Source organism: Carlito syrichta, unplaced genomic scaffold (genome assembly GCF_000164805.1).
Source record: "Carlito syrichta isolate Samal-C Ts95f unplaced genomic scaffold, Tarsius_syrichta-2.0.1 Scaffold305575, whole genome shotgun sequence".
In the NCBI taxonomy this organism is placed as follows: domain Eukaryota; kingdom Metazoa; phylum Chordata; class Mammalia; order Primates; family Tarsiidae; genus Carlito; species Carlito syrichta.
This window is the reverse complement of record NW_007249671.1, coordinates 99,735-117,647: the sequence shown is the minus strand read 5'-3', so window position 1 is coordinate 117,647 and position 17,913 is coordinate 99,735. Positions and strand designations below refer to the sequence as shown.

General features: G+C 36.8%; 1 protein-coding gene across 6 annotated transcripts in view; it reads right to left on the bottom strand.

Moving 5' to 3' along the window:
* MCF2 (MCF.2 cell line derived transforming sequence) overlaps positions 1–17,913 on the bottom strand; it is a 114,377-nt gene that overhangs the window by 19,863 nt on the left and 76,601 nt on the right. For 4 of the 6 annotated variants that reach the window (XM_021714297.1, XM_021714299.1, XM_008061780.2 and 1 more), the window contains 8 exons: positions 16,027–16,218; positions 14,800–14,991; positions 13,425–13,596; positions 7,864–7,901; positions 3,862–3,950; positions 2,128–2,194; positions 1,334–1,449; positions 1,150–1,219 (listed from right to left, as the gene is read on the bottom strand). In XM_021714297.1, the coding sequence (XP_021569972.1) occupies positions 1,150–1,219; positions 1,334–1,449; positions 2,128–2,194; positions 3,862–3,950; positions 7,864–7,901; positions 13,425–13,596; positions 14,800–14,991; positions 16,027–16,218 (936 nt within the window). Of the gene's footprint in view, positions 1–1,149; positions 1,220–1,333; positions 1,450–2,127; positions 2,195–3,861; positions 3,951–7,863; positions 7,902–11,057; positions 11,106–13,424; positions 13,597–14,799; positions 14,992–16,026; positions 16,219–17,913 lie in introns of all 6 variants that reach the window. The other 2 variants (XM_021714296.1, XM_021714298.1) reach the window with 1 other exon arrangement.

Below are 17,913 nucleotides of genomic sequence, written 5' to 3'. Positions count from 1 at the left end.
CCGGATCCCAGCAGGTCGAGGTTGCGGTGGCTGGGAGCAGCCACTGCACTCCAGTCTGGGCGACAGAGTGAGACTCCAACTCAAAAAAAAAAAAAAAGAAATGCACAGCAAAAAATATTCTGAGAGAAAACTCTAATGGAGGAGAGTATGAGCAGTAACCTGGGAAGTTAATTGTACTAAACATACTCTTGGGATATGGAGTAATGGGCCTCCCTAAATGATTTTGTTGAATAACAAGACTCAACAGCTCTGTTTTTGTTAAGTCCCTGTGATAGATGCCTTGGTGGCTGAAAGCCAAACTAGATTCAATTCTAAGACTTTACATGTATCAGAAGGCAATAATAACTTTTTTTGCAAAAATTAACCAAACCTAGATCACCTTTTGTTAAGATGATCCCAACTCTCACAAGTTCATAACCAGGAAGGAGGGCCCATGGATACCTAGAATCACCCAGGTGTTAGCGGGTCACTAGTTGCACCATTGAAGCATTTGATACCGCAGAATACAGTGGGCATTGGCATGCTCTGAATATCCTAGTGCATCTATTTCTACAACAAAACTTGGCTTGGCTTTAAATACCTGCTGGAGTGATATATCTTCTCCAAAAACATAAAGACAAAAAAAAATACCTATCTTGTTTCCAAATCTGTTGTTATAAATGAGCTACTATTTTGGTGATATATAAATAGATGTATAAAAACAGATTTTCTTTTTTATAACTATAACTCACTAGGGTACCAAGAAATATGTTCTTTCTATGTTATTACTCTCTTAGTTCTCTCGTGAGTGAACTTGTCGGTAACATTCAAGTTAGAGCCTATACTTCTTGGTTCTTCATTGTAGCATATCCAATCTAGGCATCTGTCCATTCTAGTCTGTCTCCTAGGAATCATCTTCCCCAACCTTCATTAATAAGCTACTCCCTACTCATTCTTTGACATTTACCTCATGAACTATCCCTTCTATAAAGCCATATATACAAGAGATATGTGGTACAAGTGAGCATTAACTACATAAGTAGGCTGCATGCAGATCAAGTTTGGGCTTCAAATTGACCCTCACTCCTCTTTGAATCAGATACCCTTTGTGTTGTCACATTCCCCACATGTGTATTTATATATATATTTTTTTAAAATAATTTAACTAACCCTTTCCAGGAAACAAGGTCCCACTCTTTCTGGAGCATCAGCACAATTTTCCAGACTGCTCATGAAAATGCTGCAAAATTTCAGGGAAAAATATGACATGATTTTATGTGAAATATAATAAACCAATCAATAGTGCCTTAAATAATTTCATGAAAAATAAATATTCAATTCAGGAATTACATACTTGTTATGGAATTCATATATTTCTGCCATATTTCCAAAAAGAATGTCCTTCTTCTTTCTCAGGAGAGGTGGCATAAGATCAAACATCTCTGGATTATCCATCTCTGATCTATAGCCCTACCCAAAATAAATTGTGCATTTTTAAAATATTTACATTCACATTTGATGGGAACACCAAAGGTATAGAAACAGCAGAATATTAGAGGATTTGGAGATGAAGTTGTTTGAACTGTAGCATTCAAAGCACCTATTTCCCAAAGTTATCTATGATTTGTTTTTTAAAGGCAAGACAAGAAAGTCAAGGTTTTCCACTCAACAGGCAGAAAAAAGTGACAGCTCTTTGGCCTTCAGGGTAGCTTGTAGTGTATATAACAAAATAGAAATCAAGTATGAAAAACTGTATTACAGGCTATCACCTTCTCCCTAAACTGGCAATAAATATTTAGGTTTTTTCAGACCAAATTAATATTGTGACATTTTTGTCAAATGAATATTTTGGTTCTATTCTCAGTTATTTACAGTACAATCTCTAAATAGGGAATAATTACAAAACAATCTGCTATATCCCTAAAAAAAATCAGTTATTTTCTTCTGTAATAAATTCTGAATCCATCATTCTCATTACTGAGAGAGAACCTGAATACGCACATTTAACCAACATGTCGCCTCAGACAATACAAGAAATGCCCACAACTGCCATGTAACAACCAAGGAAGGAGACAGAAATAGAAGATTGCCCTGAACACTTTCTAATGAATGCAGCAAGGTGGGGAAAATACAATTTGAGTCACTTACCAACAAAACAGTGAAGAGTTCTCGCACATACACTCTCTCAGTCTGTATCAGCTCATTTAGAACATGGCTAAAACAAAAAGACCATATTTATCGTTATTTTATTACTGAGAATTATACTGTAATGTTGCAAATATCATCATAAGAAGGTAAAAATAGTTAATGCATACAAACTACCAATGATTTTATTTTATCAACAAAATCTGAAACTATTTTATGATTTCTATAATAAAAACTACCCATAAGACTCTTTAAAATGTATGTGAAAGAAATGGGGGAGGTGCTTAAGGGTTATTATTAACTTAAATTTTATTTCTAACTCACTGAGATTAAGAATCAATTTATTAAAAAGTCACAAAATCTATTCCTAAGTATCTGAAGCTTTTATTTCTTGGACAGCACAGTTTCTGAACAGTAGTACCCTCTTTTCTCTCAAGAAAAAACGATATTAGCATTTTGGGCACATTTTTCCTTTTTTCCAGGTAATGTTCTGAAATTTTCCACGACATGCAGCAGACTTATGACACTGCCCTTCCCAGGTATATGTCATATTAAGTTTCTGTAATAATTTTGTCTGTTGTCTCTGGAAAATAAAATACAATTTTTTTCAATGTGATTTCCATTTGACATCATATTTAGAATTCATATCCCCTCTTCCTAATATAAGTAGAGCATTTGATTTAACTTCTACCCTTGGCCCTTACTGTTGTTTTTTGTTCTTTCTTTTTCTTTTTGCATCTTAAAGCATTTAACATTTAAAAGTCTTTGGGGAAAGAAAAAAATATATATATATATATATATCTCCATACAACTTGCTACAAAATACTTGCTACTTACAATTCTGTAATATATAAAATTTTAAAAGTGGATATTCCTATGTTTAAGTATCAATATATTATAAAATGATTATCATTAACATCTATAAAATAACATTGTATATATCTATATACTCCTTTGTAGTTTTTTATGCACTCTCCCATTTATTTCTACTTCTTTTTTAAAAAGAAGAGAAAATGCTGCCAAATGATACAAACTTTCAGTTATGCAGGATGAATAAATTCTGAGGAGTTAATGTACAGCACAATGACTGTAGTTAATTACGTTGCATTGTATACTGAAATTTGCTAAGTAACTAGATCTTAACTGTTCTCACCACAAGAAAAAGGTAACAAGGTGAGGTGATAGATGTGTTAACTAACGTGCTTATGGTAATCATTTCACAATGTATATATATATTAAAGCATGATGTTGTATACTTTAAAATTTTATATAAAATTGTATACTTAAACAATTTTGCCAGTTATACCTCAGTAAAGATGAAGTTATGAATATCTTAATTACCCTGATTTGAGCATTACATATTGTGTGTGTATATATATATCAAAATATTACATTGTACAATTACAAAGTTTCAATTAAAAACAATAATATAAAAGCAAAAAAAACCCATAAAATTCCAATAGATAAAAACCTTCATTTTCATGTCCAGTCAGAAAAAAAGGAGATGAAAATTCTGAAAAACTCTAGTTAAGTTTCTTCAAGTCACATAAACAGACCACAGCTTGGCCAAGCCTAAATCCAGGACTTCGGACACCTGAACTAGTGTTTTCTTTAATCACAACCAGTAAAATCCCTTTCTGTGAACTCAAAATTCTAAGCATTTTAGCCTTGAACACTGAACCAGAGACTTCTACAGGTAGATGTGCATGTGAGTTAATATGAATAAATTAAGAATACTTCTTTAAAACATCCAAGCTGTTGTCATTGTCCAAACTGGAGGGCTGACCAGGACTTCGCTTCTCCTGACAGTCATGCACCACTTCAATCTGAAATAATTAAAATAAAAGTAAAATTAGCATCTATGTAGGTAGGGTTCTTCTTTAAGGATACCCAGCTCAAATTAAGTTTACTTCAGGTCTTAACTTTGCAGATAAATTAAAAAATAACACTGATTTTTTTTTTCAAAAATGATTTGATTTGCCAAAGGGGAAAGATTTAAGAACTGAATGAGAATTTACTTTGTACATTAATTTTTCATTTAATTGGCACGATTGGGAAATGAAGTTAATTCACAAAAAATTGATTTTCCATAGAACTAAAGCTTTCCCATTGAAGAACCAAATCACCTCTTTAACCATGATTTTTGATGGAAACCTTTCTAGAAAATATTACATGCATCCTTGAATTATTCAATCAAGGGCATACAGCATAATTGATCCTACTAATGACTTAGTAGCATCATCATAAACCTGAATAAAATGAAATCTAATGATGCACTCCAGGGCTACTAAAAACTACAGAACAGACCGTTCTTTCTTGAATTAGTTGTAACCTGTGCATTTCTGTCTCTACTCTCTGCCACATGTTAGTTATTGCTATAAGTGGCCTCTCTGATCCTAAACAGCTACCTTATCTTGCAGATTCCAAAGGACTTGAACAGGCCTACTGAGTAAACTGCATGAGATTTGTGATTATTTGCTCTTAAAAAGCATTTGAAGTATATTCCTGGGATCCCAGCTTTATTGGCTAGGTAAGCTAGCAAAAAGCCTGATCTCCAAATCAATGTAGTATTGCTTTATGACAACTAGAACCTAAAATAAAGTATAGCATCTATCCGCTAAATATTTCCACAAAATGTGACCCACAAACTACAAATACATGTGGAAAAAAACAAACACTTAGTATGGCTTTCTATATATTAGACAGGCACAGCTCTAGGTACTGAACACATTATTGCATCTAATCTTCTCAGCAATTTAGCAAGTGATGGAATTCTTTTCCCCATTTTAAAGATGAGGAAACTGAGGCTCAGAGAGATTTGGTAACATAGACAAGGTTGCATAATTAGTAAGTGACAACATAGACCCAAGGCCATATGTCAAAGCCCACAGGTTGTCACCTTTATTATGCTCCCTCTTCCAGGATGTGCTTTGATTTGTTCTGTCTGACAAATGTACCAACTGTTATCATTATTTTAGTACTAGAATAAAGACTAAAAACCCTACATACTCCACTAATCAGACAGGTATACACCACTTATTCCTAACACATTTCTAAAATACAGGCATCAAAAGATTTGAAATACCAGTCTTACTTCTAAATACCTAAAGCTTGTGCAAACGGATTTTAATTGGAAAAATACGCTTGGGTACTGTGTTTACCAGCTGTAACCACACCAAGACAATGTACAGAGTCATAGCCTCTTATTTTTTTCCTGGGGATATGTAGTTGAATAAATTCATGTAGAGGAATGTTAAGGTGCCATGAGTTTTGTTTGTTTGTTTGTTTTTTGTTTTTGTTTTTGTTTTTGAGTTGGAGGCTCACTCTGTCGCCCAGACTGGAGTGCAGTGGCCGCCCCTGGTCACTGCAGCCTCAACCTGCTGGGCTCCGGCGATCCTTCCACCTCAGCCTTCCGAGTAGCTGGAATTACAGGCGTGCGCTACCACGCCTGGCTAATTTTTTGATTTATTGTAGAGATGAGGTCTCGCCTGCCCAGGTGGGTCTCGAACCCACGGGCTCAGGCAATCCACTCACCTCAGCCTCCCAAAGGCGTGGGATTACAGGCTGAGCCACCGAGCCCGGCTTGGTGCCATGAGTTTAAACCAGAACCAAAAGACATGGAATTTGGCATTCACCTTGTTTCCTCTTTTATATTTTATTTATTTTACATTGTGAGAGAGAGAGACAGACAGACAGACAGAGTTTCACTTGGCCACTCAGGCTGGAGCGCAGAGAAACGACCACAGTTCACTGCAGCCTCGACAACCTGGGCTAAAGTGATCCTTCTGTCTCAGCCTCCTGAGTACCTGGGACTACAGGTGCACACAACACAACCATGTCTGGCTTTTTTTTTAAAACAGAGATGGGGATCTTGCTATGTTGACCAGACTGTACTTGACCTTCTGTACGCTTCTGATCACTTCTGGCCTCAAGTGATCCTCCCACCTCAGCCTTCCAAAGTTCTTTGTTTATAAGTTGTGGCTGTACAACATAATGACCAGGAATGTTATATCAGTATAGGTCATTCATTAGTCTGCTAAAATTATATAAGAAACTTAGAACATTATCATATAACACACATTGTTCAAAGTGCTTCACTTTTTTTTTTTTAGTAACACCATGATGAGAGTATTTTTTTATTATGCCTACTTTATAGATAAAGAAACTGAGTTTCAAAGAACTTACTCAACTTTACACAGCCAATAAGTGATGAAACTTAAGATTAAAAGCCAGGCCGTCTTGTTCTATGATGCATTTCACTATGCATACTATGTTATATTGCTGCTTGAAAACATGTTCTTGGCCGGGCTTGGTGGCTCAGCCTATAATCCCAGCATTTTGGGAGGCTGAGGTGAGTGAATTGCCTGAGCCTGTAGGTTCGAGACCCACCAGGGCAACTTGGCAAGACCTCATCTCTACAATAAATCAAAAACTAGCCAGTCGTGGTAGCTCGCGCCTGTAGTTCCAGCTACTTTGAAGGTAGAGACGGAAGGATCGCCGGAGTCCAGCAGGTCGAGGCTGCGGTGGCCGGGAGTGTGCCACTCACTGCACTCCAGTCTGGGTGACAGAGTGAGACCCAACTCAAAAAAGAAAAAAAAGAAAATATGTTCTTGTCTTTAGTTATCATAAAAAAGGTACAAAGAAAACGTGAGGTCTTGCAGTTATGAAAGGTGATTCTCTGCAAATACCAGACTATCACAGATAACTGAGAAGAAATGAATCTTGTATCTATCGATAAACAAATGGGCTGGGCATGGTGGCATGTGCCTGTAGTCTCAGGGACTAGAAAGACAGAATGAAAAGGATCGCTAGAGCCCAGGTGTTCGAGGCTGTGGTGAGCTATGATTCAAACTGTGAATAGTAACTGTACTCCAGTCTGGGCAACATAGCAATATCCTGTCTCTAAAATAATCTAAAAATATAAGATCAAAATGAATATCATTTTTGAACTCAGAGTTAGCCTCTGCATGGTCCATTAAAAAATGCCCTTTGGAAGCCGGGCTCGGTGGATCAGCCTGTAATCCCGCGCCTTTGGGAGGCTGAGGTGAGTGGATTGCCTGAGCCCGCGGGTTCGAGACCCGCCTGGGCAGGCGAGACTTCATCTCTACAATAAATCAAAAAATCAGCCGGGCATGGTGGTGCATGCCTATCATTCCAGCTATTCGGAAGGCTGAGGAGGAAGGATCGCCGGAGCCCAGCAGGTCGAGGCTGCGGTGGCCGGGAGCGGCCACTGCACTCCAGTCTGGGCGACAAAGTGAGACTCCAACTCAAAAAAAAAAAAAAAAAAAAAAAAAATGCCCTTTGTCCATGCTTCATACTTACAGGACTGGAATCATTCATGAAAGAATGTTCCTTTATAGAAAGACACAACACTTAATTAGACAAGATCACACGTGTTCAGGGTGGTATGGCTGTAGACAGCAACACTTACTTAGGTTTACTCAGATGACGGTGGGTGGTGGTGAAGAGAATTTGGAATTTATATGAGATATTCTATAGAAATGATTCTGAACTTAAGCCAGGACTTGAGAAACTGCTCATACCAAAAAACTGGCATATCTGGAGATATGCCAGCAATGCAATTAGACACAATGCAGCAGTGTTTTTTTTTCTTTTAGATTAAATAGACTTTCAAATACACAATATTGGTCCAGTGAATTGAAAACATTGTTTAAGCCCCCATATCAACTCTGCAACTACAGCAATAAAGTCAAGTTTAAGATAATTAATTATATTTACTTTTAAGTTGCTCTGATTTTGTCTCCAAGTCTTCTTCCCTGGTAGAGAAATGTGAAAGAAGAATTTCAAACCAGAGTTAAAGTCAACACTTTTAGTGAAAATACATGCTTATTTATTAAATAGAGAGTTAATATTCCAATTTGCATACACTAGTAATTTTAAGTCACACTATAGAAGACAATGTTTAGTTAGAATTATTTACATGATTTCAACTTCCTATTGAGCATGATTTTGCTATGTGTTTACCCAGCCTCTCATTCATTAAACATTCACTAATTTCTCATGCATGGAGCTAGGTGTTAGTGTTCACAGTTATTTGTAGATATAGAGTGTTAATTCTGACACATAAACATTTAATCAGATTGTAGCTCATTGATGAACTGGATCAAAAAGTTTCAACACAATCTAAACTTAACCTAGTAATTAGAACATCTAATATTTATTTGACATCTTCTATATACTGGACACTATTCTAAGTGCTATACACGCATTTTCTTTTTTAAATCCTCAAAACCATGTTAAGAGGTAGGTAACAGGCTGGACTCGGTGGCTCAGTCTGTAATCCCACCACTTTGGGAGGCCAAGGCAAGTGGATTGCCTGAGCCCATGGGTTCGAGACTCACCCGGGAAACTTGGCGAGACCTCGTCTCTACAATAAATAAAAAAGTAGCCGGACATGGTAGCGAACGCCTGTAGTTCCAACTACTTGGAAGGCTGAGACGGAAGGATCGCCAGAGCCCAGCAGGTCGAGGCTGTGGTGGTCAGGGGCGTGCCACTGCACTGCAGTCTGGGTGACAGAGTGAGACTCCAACTCAAAAAAAAAAAAAAAAAAAGAGGTAGGTAACAATTTCTATTCCCATTTTATGAATAAGGACCTAAGATAAATGTTCAAGAAGCAGAGGTGATATTCAAATCATATTACATGTTTCTAACCACTATATAAAACATTTCCAGAGCACAATAAAATGCTTTAAAAAAAATTTCATCAAAATTCAAAGCTTTCATCTTTCTTTTTAATGTCCAGTTTACAAAGAGTGAGCTACTTCATTATTAAGCAAGGAGTCCAGATGTTCCTACAAAGTCAAGCAAAGACTGGATTGTTTAAGTTCCCAATTCTCAGGGCTGCTGAAAAGGTTATCACCACATGGGCTGCATAAGTCTCCTTTCTCCATAAAAGGAACAAACCTTTTGTCCTTTCCTCCTTGGTAAGAGCCAGTGACAGGCACTCTCAGGGAAAGGATGTACTGTTATATTCTCTAGACCTTATACTTCACTTTCATTTATTAAAAAATACTTTTATATCTAAAATTCATGCTTATATAACCATATATAAGTATATGTTAAACTTGATGTGGATCACCATATAAAATCAATTTCTCAATAAATACTTATGTGTCCCACTTTTAAAAACCTGATATGCAAAGATACAACTTTCTTATAAAGGTAATTTAGGGAACAATTATCAGCTTTACTAACTAATTATTTGCAAATATGTTTAGAGATGCAAAATAAATATATGCACAACTTATGAGAAATACATATTATTCTGAAAAGAGAGGTGTATTTGTTATTTCAACAATATAGATATATATAAAATGATTGAGCTCCTATACTATATGCTAAGCTCTGAATTTGGAGATACAAGGATGAATTGCACAAAGTCCTTGCCCTTACAGAGCTTACAGTGTAGTAAGAGAGCCAGAAACAGGCAATTCCACCAAAGCTGAGAAGAAATGCAGGGGGGTTTGTTATCACATAGCATAAACACCTAACCAAAAGGGGGTGCAGGGAGGAAGAGGGGAAGGTAGGAACAGCTTACCTAAAGGAAGTGGTCTAGAGATAGGAAATCTCATGGAGGAGTAGAAGCTAGAAAGGGTAAAAGGGAGAGAGAGGGGAATGGTGCTCCAAAGAGAGAACACTATATATGAAATCCACAAGGTAAGACACTTAGGAAAAGAAAGAAAAAGCGAGCAAGGAAAGTAGGGTGAGACAGGGACATTGCTGCAGTTGTCAAGGCAACAAATAATGTTAGCTTGGACGAGAACAGTGGCAGTGAGAATGGCCGTGTGTATGGAAAAAAGTGGATAGGCTTGAGAGAGATACTAAGAAGGTGAAAATTCACAGGACACAAGACTTTTGGACCCATTAGAGGTAGGGCATGGGTGAGAATGAGGAACCAAGGTCCCAGGTTTAGACAATTGGGGAAATCACAGTGCCATTCACTGAGAGGAAGAAGAGAAGAAAGTTTGCAGAAAAGATGAGTTAAGTTGAGGTACGTTAAATCTGAGTTGCCTATGGGAAATTCAAGGAGGCAAATTGTAAACACAGGTCTGAAGCTTATGAGAAAGGTCTAGGCTAGAAATACAAATTTAAAAGTGCAAACCACATTTTATATTATATCCCTCATTTTCAATGTCTTCCCACTCTTAAAACTCCATTCTGTATTCAATGTCAATTCAACAAATATTATATCCTGCTTGGTGTCAGGCATTGTACTAGGTGCAGGATTCTATCTGATACAAAGATAGAAGCACAAACAAAAAACAAACAAAAAAGAAAACAGTTTGACTCGTTTTCATGAAAAATTAACAAGTATATGTTGAATTGACTGAATTTTATATATTTGGCTTAGTAATTAGAAGAAATTGTTTAGAATAGATTTTATAATCCCCATTACTCACAGAGCAATGAGGTAGAATGAACACGGTTTATACCATAAATAATGCTTAGATTTAATTCACAAACAATAATAGATAATGAATAGAATCACTTATCCATTCATGCCATTTATTCATTAAGCTGCCTTCTTCCTCATAAATGCATTAGACTGTCTTCAACTGAAGCAAATCCAAGCTACTCTCAACAAAAAGCTGGATCCTAGATGACGTCAGAGTCTCTAAAACGAAAACGCACCTGATTCACTTTAACATTATCAATTACTTTTCTTTAATTTTTTCTGGTGGTCATTTTATAAAAGATATTCAATTCAGAAGAATAATCTACTTTTTAATGTAGTTGTTTTTAAGTGTAAGCTTAATACAAAGAGAGAATAACAGGTAGTTACTATGAAAAATGTACTTGCAGGCAGAATTCAAGAAGGAACTGCTACTGTATTTAGATGCCACACCGATTTTTCACATATACACAGACTCAGAAAATGTGTTGGTGGAAAGTAATAAAATAAAGATGGGTACCTTTTGAGAAAAGTTTACATGCTTGAAAGAAAGAGTATCCAATTCCAACTGCAGAAAGAAAGTGTAATGCCATTAAACGTTTAAAAAATGAAATGACACAAAACAAAATGTACTAATGAGTGACTAAGGACTTGAGTAGGTCTTGGACAGTCTCCTCAAAACCATGTCCCTCAACCCAAGGTGCGCCACTTCAAGAACCCCTTCAGAGAAATTGAGTCTTTAGAAAAAAAATTTTTTTTTTTTTTGAGTTGGAGTCTCACTCTGTTGCCCAGACTGGAGTGCAGTGGCTGCTCCCGGCCATTGCAGCCTCGACCTGCTGGGCTCCGGCGATCCTTCCGCTTCAGCCTTCCACTTCAGCCTTCCAAGTAGCTGGAACTACAGGCGCGTGCTACCACGCCTGGCTAAGTTTTTGATTTATTGCAGAGATGAGGTCTCGCCAAGTTGCCCAGGTGGGTCTCAAACCCGCGGGCTCAGGCAATCCACTCACCTCGGCCTCCCAAAGCGTGACATTACAGGCTGAGCCACCGAGCCTGACCATCGAAAAATATTAAACAAGAAGCTTTAACTGAAGAAAAGGCATAGTCCAGTTTATCGAGTATTTTTTATAGTCCTCAAATTTTTTTCACCTTGTCTTCACAACAACCCACTGGAGTCAGTAGATATTATTATTTCTATATTACAGACAAGGAAACTGAGGCTAAATGAATGGTTCAAGATCACACAGCCAGTGAATGGAGCCAGAAATCTGAGGTCTGTTTTCTGCTCAGAATGGTTTTTAATCCCTTTATTGGCTTTTATTTTGTTATTTCTACTCTCTTTTCCAGTAGCTTTAATACTTCTAGTATCTTCTCTATATATTTGATGCCAATATTATTCATTTAAGTCATAGCCTATAGTTTTATTTGTGAATATATTCATATATTTCATATGTATTAACTATGTAACTTCCACCATCTTAAGGCTGGCTATCTGCTTTCATCACCTCTTTCAATCTGAATCATGCTGGGTATGAGCTATACGTTTATGCTCATTATCCCTGATTCAAGTCTTCTCTGAATTTCAAAGCAGTTCCCCTACACTAAATCTCCAATTCTACTTATATCAGAGAGACCAAATTTTGTCCCATGTTCACCCATCCCCCTAACTTAGGACCCTAAAGACCAAATTACTCTTTTCAAAGAGGCCACAAAGCCAGCTTCAGGGAACCCATAGAGAAATAGGACAAACTTATTTCCAGAGTAGTTTAACATCGTTATGAGGATAATTATTTTTCCTACAGAACTTAGCGAGGAAGGAAATATCATATGGTTAAAACTAGCCTACAAAAATTAATACTAGAAAATAGACTCTATAATAGTAAATTACCAAGAAAATTACTCTATTTACCAGCATTTACTTAGAAAAGGCAATGTATTCTATGTTCTAAGGCATTCACTTACCAGAAGCTTATAAGAACCAACTCATACTTCAACTTCACCACTATGCAATATATCAGTGTACAAGGGGGAACCCCCCAAAACTGGAATTTATTCATAAAACATTGTGTATTTATTCTTACATGGTTACATTTCAGCCACCTTCAAAGTACTCTCAGTTTGATGCAATACAGTTATTGAGATGTTTTGTCCACTGCAGAAAATAGTTTTTGAACTCTTCAATTTTGATGCCCTTTAGTGTTCCTGCCATTTTTTCTTTTACTTCTTCCACATCAGCAAAATATTTCCCTTTGAGAATTTTTTTTTCATCCAGGAAAACAAACAAAGAGTTGCTCAGGGTGAGATCAGGTAAATAGGGAGGGTGGAGCACAGAAGTCATGACGTTTTTCGTCAAAATCTGCTGAACACTCAGTGTGGTGTGGGCAGGTGCACTCATAAATCACCCATAATGAAATGGGCAAGCACAATGAAAGAATCTCCAAAAAAATTCACTAAAGCTTCTCATAGCCTCTCACAACAATCCTAGCTGGGATGCCAACAGGTTCCTAGAACACTTACCTAGTGGGGAAAATCTGTACTATTAGGGGCACACCCTCCAAAAGATAATTCCGGTTTTTTGGTGTCCTCCTCATAATAAAACTGCACTTGTACCCCCTAAGTTTATACAAATAAAAAAAACCAAATCATAGCTTATCTAGAGTAGTAGTAAATATGTGTGTATGTACATGCATATATGTGTATACCAGTCACATATACTTTCCTCCACCTGCTAAAGAAAATTGTGTAATATATTTTAAATATGACCAAAGATACTAAAATAAACTTTAATTTATCAACATTAAAGAATAGATTTAGTATTTACATCAAGAGTAACAAAGTAAGTAATAGCAAGAAAAGAAGCAATAGAGAAAGTGAATACAAGATATTTTACCATGTTTTGAGGGAAAAAATGGTGCTGTGGATCTGATCAGATTTTCAGATGTTGGTACCACAAATTTGATTGGCCCCACATGTTTATCTTCCAGGTTCCTGAAACCAGCCTGCTGAGTCTCAAATATACTTCGAATATTTTCAAGTTTGAGTTGTACAGTCTTCATTTGAACCTGCAAGTTGCATAACAATTCTATAAAATGTTTTCCGAAATGGGGCAATTACAAACCCTATTACATTTCTCAAACTCAGACAGCCAAAAAATTAATTTAGAGTATAAGACATAACTGGAAGAAATTTAGGAAAGTAACGGAAAAACAGATTAATGTATTATCTTCTAAAATATGAACCAAAACAACCTGAGGAAAAAATATATCAAGCAGTCATGAAACTGGTCACTGCATAGAGTGATCTGCTCTTTGTTGGTTGAAAGAAATAATGGCTGGAAAAGAAGGCACAGTTTTCTTTCCTGTTTAGCATAAGAAAGTTACCAAGTTATAAAAACAATCAAATAAATAACATTGACATAATACTTTGTTACATTTTAGCCTACAGGTATTAATTATAGTTCTCTATATTGTAGCAGGCTTCTCTGAGCCACCAATGGATACTATACTATACCTTTCTGCCCCTCCTAGATGCTTTGAGGCAGCAAGACGTAAGCTTGGTTGCTTTCAGAGAATCACTTGGTTATTGCCACAATGGTATTTCTGATTTCCTGGGGCATCCTCTTGGATCTTCCACTAAGCATGGATTTAGATACTGCTCCAATCTTAGAGTCAACTACACATTTTAACAGCAAATAGCCTCACAAACGCTCTTATCTACAATGTAGAGAGAGCCCCTCATGTCACTTCCAAAGCGTCAGTACTAAACTAACCTATAGCTCTCTACTCTGCTAACACCAAATGTTGCCTGTTCCTCCTCCCCCAAGGAAACCCAAAGCTTATTTTTATCCTTTCATTCTCAAGCTGAGTAGAAAAGTCAGATTGTTTTTTACAAAGCACCTGCTGATGGTCACTACAACACAAAGGAAAGATGCTTGGGGTAGAATGCTCTTGACATGGGCACAACAGTCTAAAACAGCTTTGGGCCTTTCTCCAAGAATGCACAAAAAATGTGTGAGAGCTCCTACAATGTGAAAAGAGTTTTAAAATAATGGAGTCAGAGCTCAAAAAGGAAATTACTCACTGGATTCTTTAGTGCCTGACAATGGCACTGGTATCATCCGTAATTTTTAAGAGATCTGTGTAAGTGCAACTTGACATCAAGTTAACTGTGAGGTAGTAAAACTCCTACCCACACTACTGCAATTACAGTTTGTTTTTGGGTTTTTTTTTTAAATTGTGCTTATTTGAAAATAAAAGTCCTCCTACCTTGAGTTCAGGAGATAAAATTACATCAAATTCATACTGTAGGGTTTCAGGATCATAATTTATAAAGGGCAGAGCCATTTCAAGAAAATTTTCAATGTCTTGGAGGGCTTTCTGAGCATCTTCTTTAGACTGAAACTTATCTATTTCCTGATTTGCTAAAAGACATTCTCCTTCATCACAGCACTGACGAGCCTGGTGAAAAAAAAAATTCAAGAAAAATAAAATCACGAATTAATAAAGAAGAAACATAACTGCTCATTAAGTGACTGGTTATCAGCCCTAGTTTTCATAAGTCATAAATGTTTTCCAAGCTGTTAAAAAAATAATGATAACTGGGTCTGCCTCCAGAAATTCCGATTTAGTAGCTCTGGGCCGTAAACCAGGCATTTATACTTTTACACAGCTCCACAGGTATGGCTGATGCACAGCCAAGGTTGAAAAGCACTATATTTATTTCATAACAAGTAATTTATTCTGCAGCAGGAGTCTGATCATTTTCTCAATGCTAACACTTTAGTTGCCTGTTACTTTCCCAAAATCAATAACTGAAATATGAAACTCCTAGCACAATATAAAGTATAATATAAACTTAGCTTAATAATTGCCAAGGACAAGAATAAAGGTTTCTTTACCAGAGAAGGATATGTACAGATTAAAATGTTTATGTTCAGATATGATGTCTATAAGTGGTACCCCTATTTTACATTCCACTACCAAATCAGGATCTATAGGGTGACCTATCAACTGTCTAATCATAAAGAAAAAGATCAGACCCACAATCCACAGAGGAATATTTTCTAGTCACTGATTTTTTTTTTAATTTCTGTACTATGAAATGTGAAAGGAGTTTCGAGTCTTAGCAAAATGCCCCTCAGGCTTTTAAAAGTATTCTGAGTACAAACCATCACCAGTAGAAGCTTCAGAGATGTACCGAAAATAGAAAGGAAAACATCACAACCACAATCTCAATATTAAGAACAGAGGGCAAAATTTGTACTTCCATGAACAGTGCATAGGTAGACAGATTGAAAAACCATAATTAAACTCAGTTCTTTAAATTTCTTACAAATGTAATTTTAAAACTAGATCAGACCCTGACCATATACTCTCTGCAAAGATAAATATGGTATACCATGAGGCATAAAGGCAAAGTATTTCAGGCCAGGAGGACCCGGGGGAAATAATATATATTCTTTATCAGTAATGGATCATTTGCCATCACACTACCTGCTGTAGAAGTTTATGCATTTTGAAGGTCCTGCTGAGCTGTATCCGTTTTGCTTTGATCTCATTAACCAAAATATCAGAAAGGTAACGTAGCTCATTACACCTCTGGCAGATTAAATCAAGCGCATAATGGTGATTTGCTGCAAGCCTGTGTCCATGTAATATCACAAACTGGGCCTTTGCTAATAGATCCTGATTTTAACAAAGAAAAAATTATGAATATATGATCTATGTTTGTATAGAAGGGGGAAAAAGAAGATAATTACAAGCAAATTATTTGAGCAAGAGAGATAACATTGCCGAAAGTACTACTTGATGTCATACTTCTACAGGCTGCGAAACAGCTTATAGTTCGGATAATTAACTACAGCAGTGATATCATCAAAAATTCATGAATTTCTCATTATAGAAACTGAAAATCAACCATCATTCCCAGAATGTGGATGAGATTTGTTTCTCCTGTTATGTATGTATTTAAAACAAAGTCACCTATATATCAAAGAAGGTATAACTCAGTCAAATGAAAGTGAATATATTTCTTATCATCTTGGCCTTAGAACTCTCATCAGAGTCATCATGCACCTGAACTATCTAATATACCTGAAATGAACATCACAGGGATATTGTGAAAAGGAATCTTTGTGGCCTTGCCTCCACTATGTCAACTCCTGACTTCCCCAAGTATTGGTGACTGAAACATACTAGGAGCCCAGGACATATTTGCCAAGATAAAATAAAGAAAACAAAAGCCCAGAACAAGAAAGTGACTAGTCTATCTAGTTTATGGAAAAAAATTAAAATGGGGAATTGTTGTTTAATGGGTATAGAGTTTCCATTTTACAAGATGAAAAGTTCTGGAGATCTGTTGCACAACAGTGTTAATATACGTAAACTTACTGAACAGAACACTTAAAATGGTTAAGATGGTAAATTTTATGTTATGCATTTCTTTGTAATTCAGAAATCAAAAAATCAAAGCCTACCTAGTTTCCAAGCCAGTTTGTCTTCTCTTTATAATATACCATATGGATATGTAAATTGCTCCACAATCACAGTGCTCTAAAAGCTTCATTCCAAAACTGGTTACCACAATTGCTGCCTCTCATTTTTTTGTTTTTACATGCTCATGGTCATCCATAAATCTATTTGTTTGCTGAGAATCTGTCTTAAAAAACATGACCTTTCTCTCACATACAAGACAGGAGAGCAAAACTAGAGTTTGTTAAATATTAAAGCCATGGATCTAAGCTTTAAGACTAACAGGACTGGCCACGCTCGGTGGCTCAGCCTGTAATCCCAGCACTTTGGGAGACCTAGGAGAGAGGACTGCCTGAGCCTGTGGGTTAGAGACCCACTCAGGCAACTTGGTGAGATCTCATCTCTATAATAAATAATAAAAAAAAATTAGCTGGGCATGGTAGCGCACACCTGTATCTCTGGCTACTTGGAAGGCTGAGGCAGAAGGATCACCAGAGTCCAGCAAGTCAAGGCTGCGGTGGCTGGGAGCCTGCCACTATCCTTCAGCCTGGGTGACAGAGTAAGATTCCAACTCAGAAAAAAAAAAGACTACCAGGACTAATGACCTAATGACAACTACCTCTTTTGAGTACTTACTATACAGCTCAGGGACTGTGCCAGGTGCTTTACAGACATCTAAATGGATCTTCACAATTGTTTTGCAAAGTAGATAATTTTATCCCCAATTTATAGATGAGTACATTGAGGCTTAGAAATCAATTTACCCATGGTCACACAGCTATTAAGCCTAAGTAGGGAGCCGGGCTCGGTGGCTCAGCCTGTAATCCTGCGTCTTTGGGAGGCTGAGGTGAGTAGATTGCCTGAGCCCGCGGGTTCGAGACCTGCCTGGGCAACTTGGAGAGACCTCAT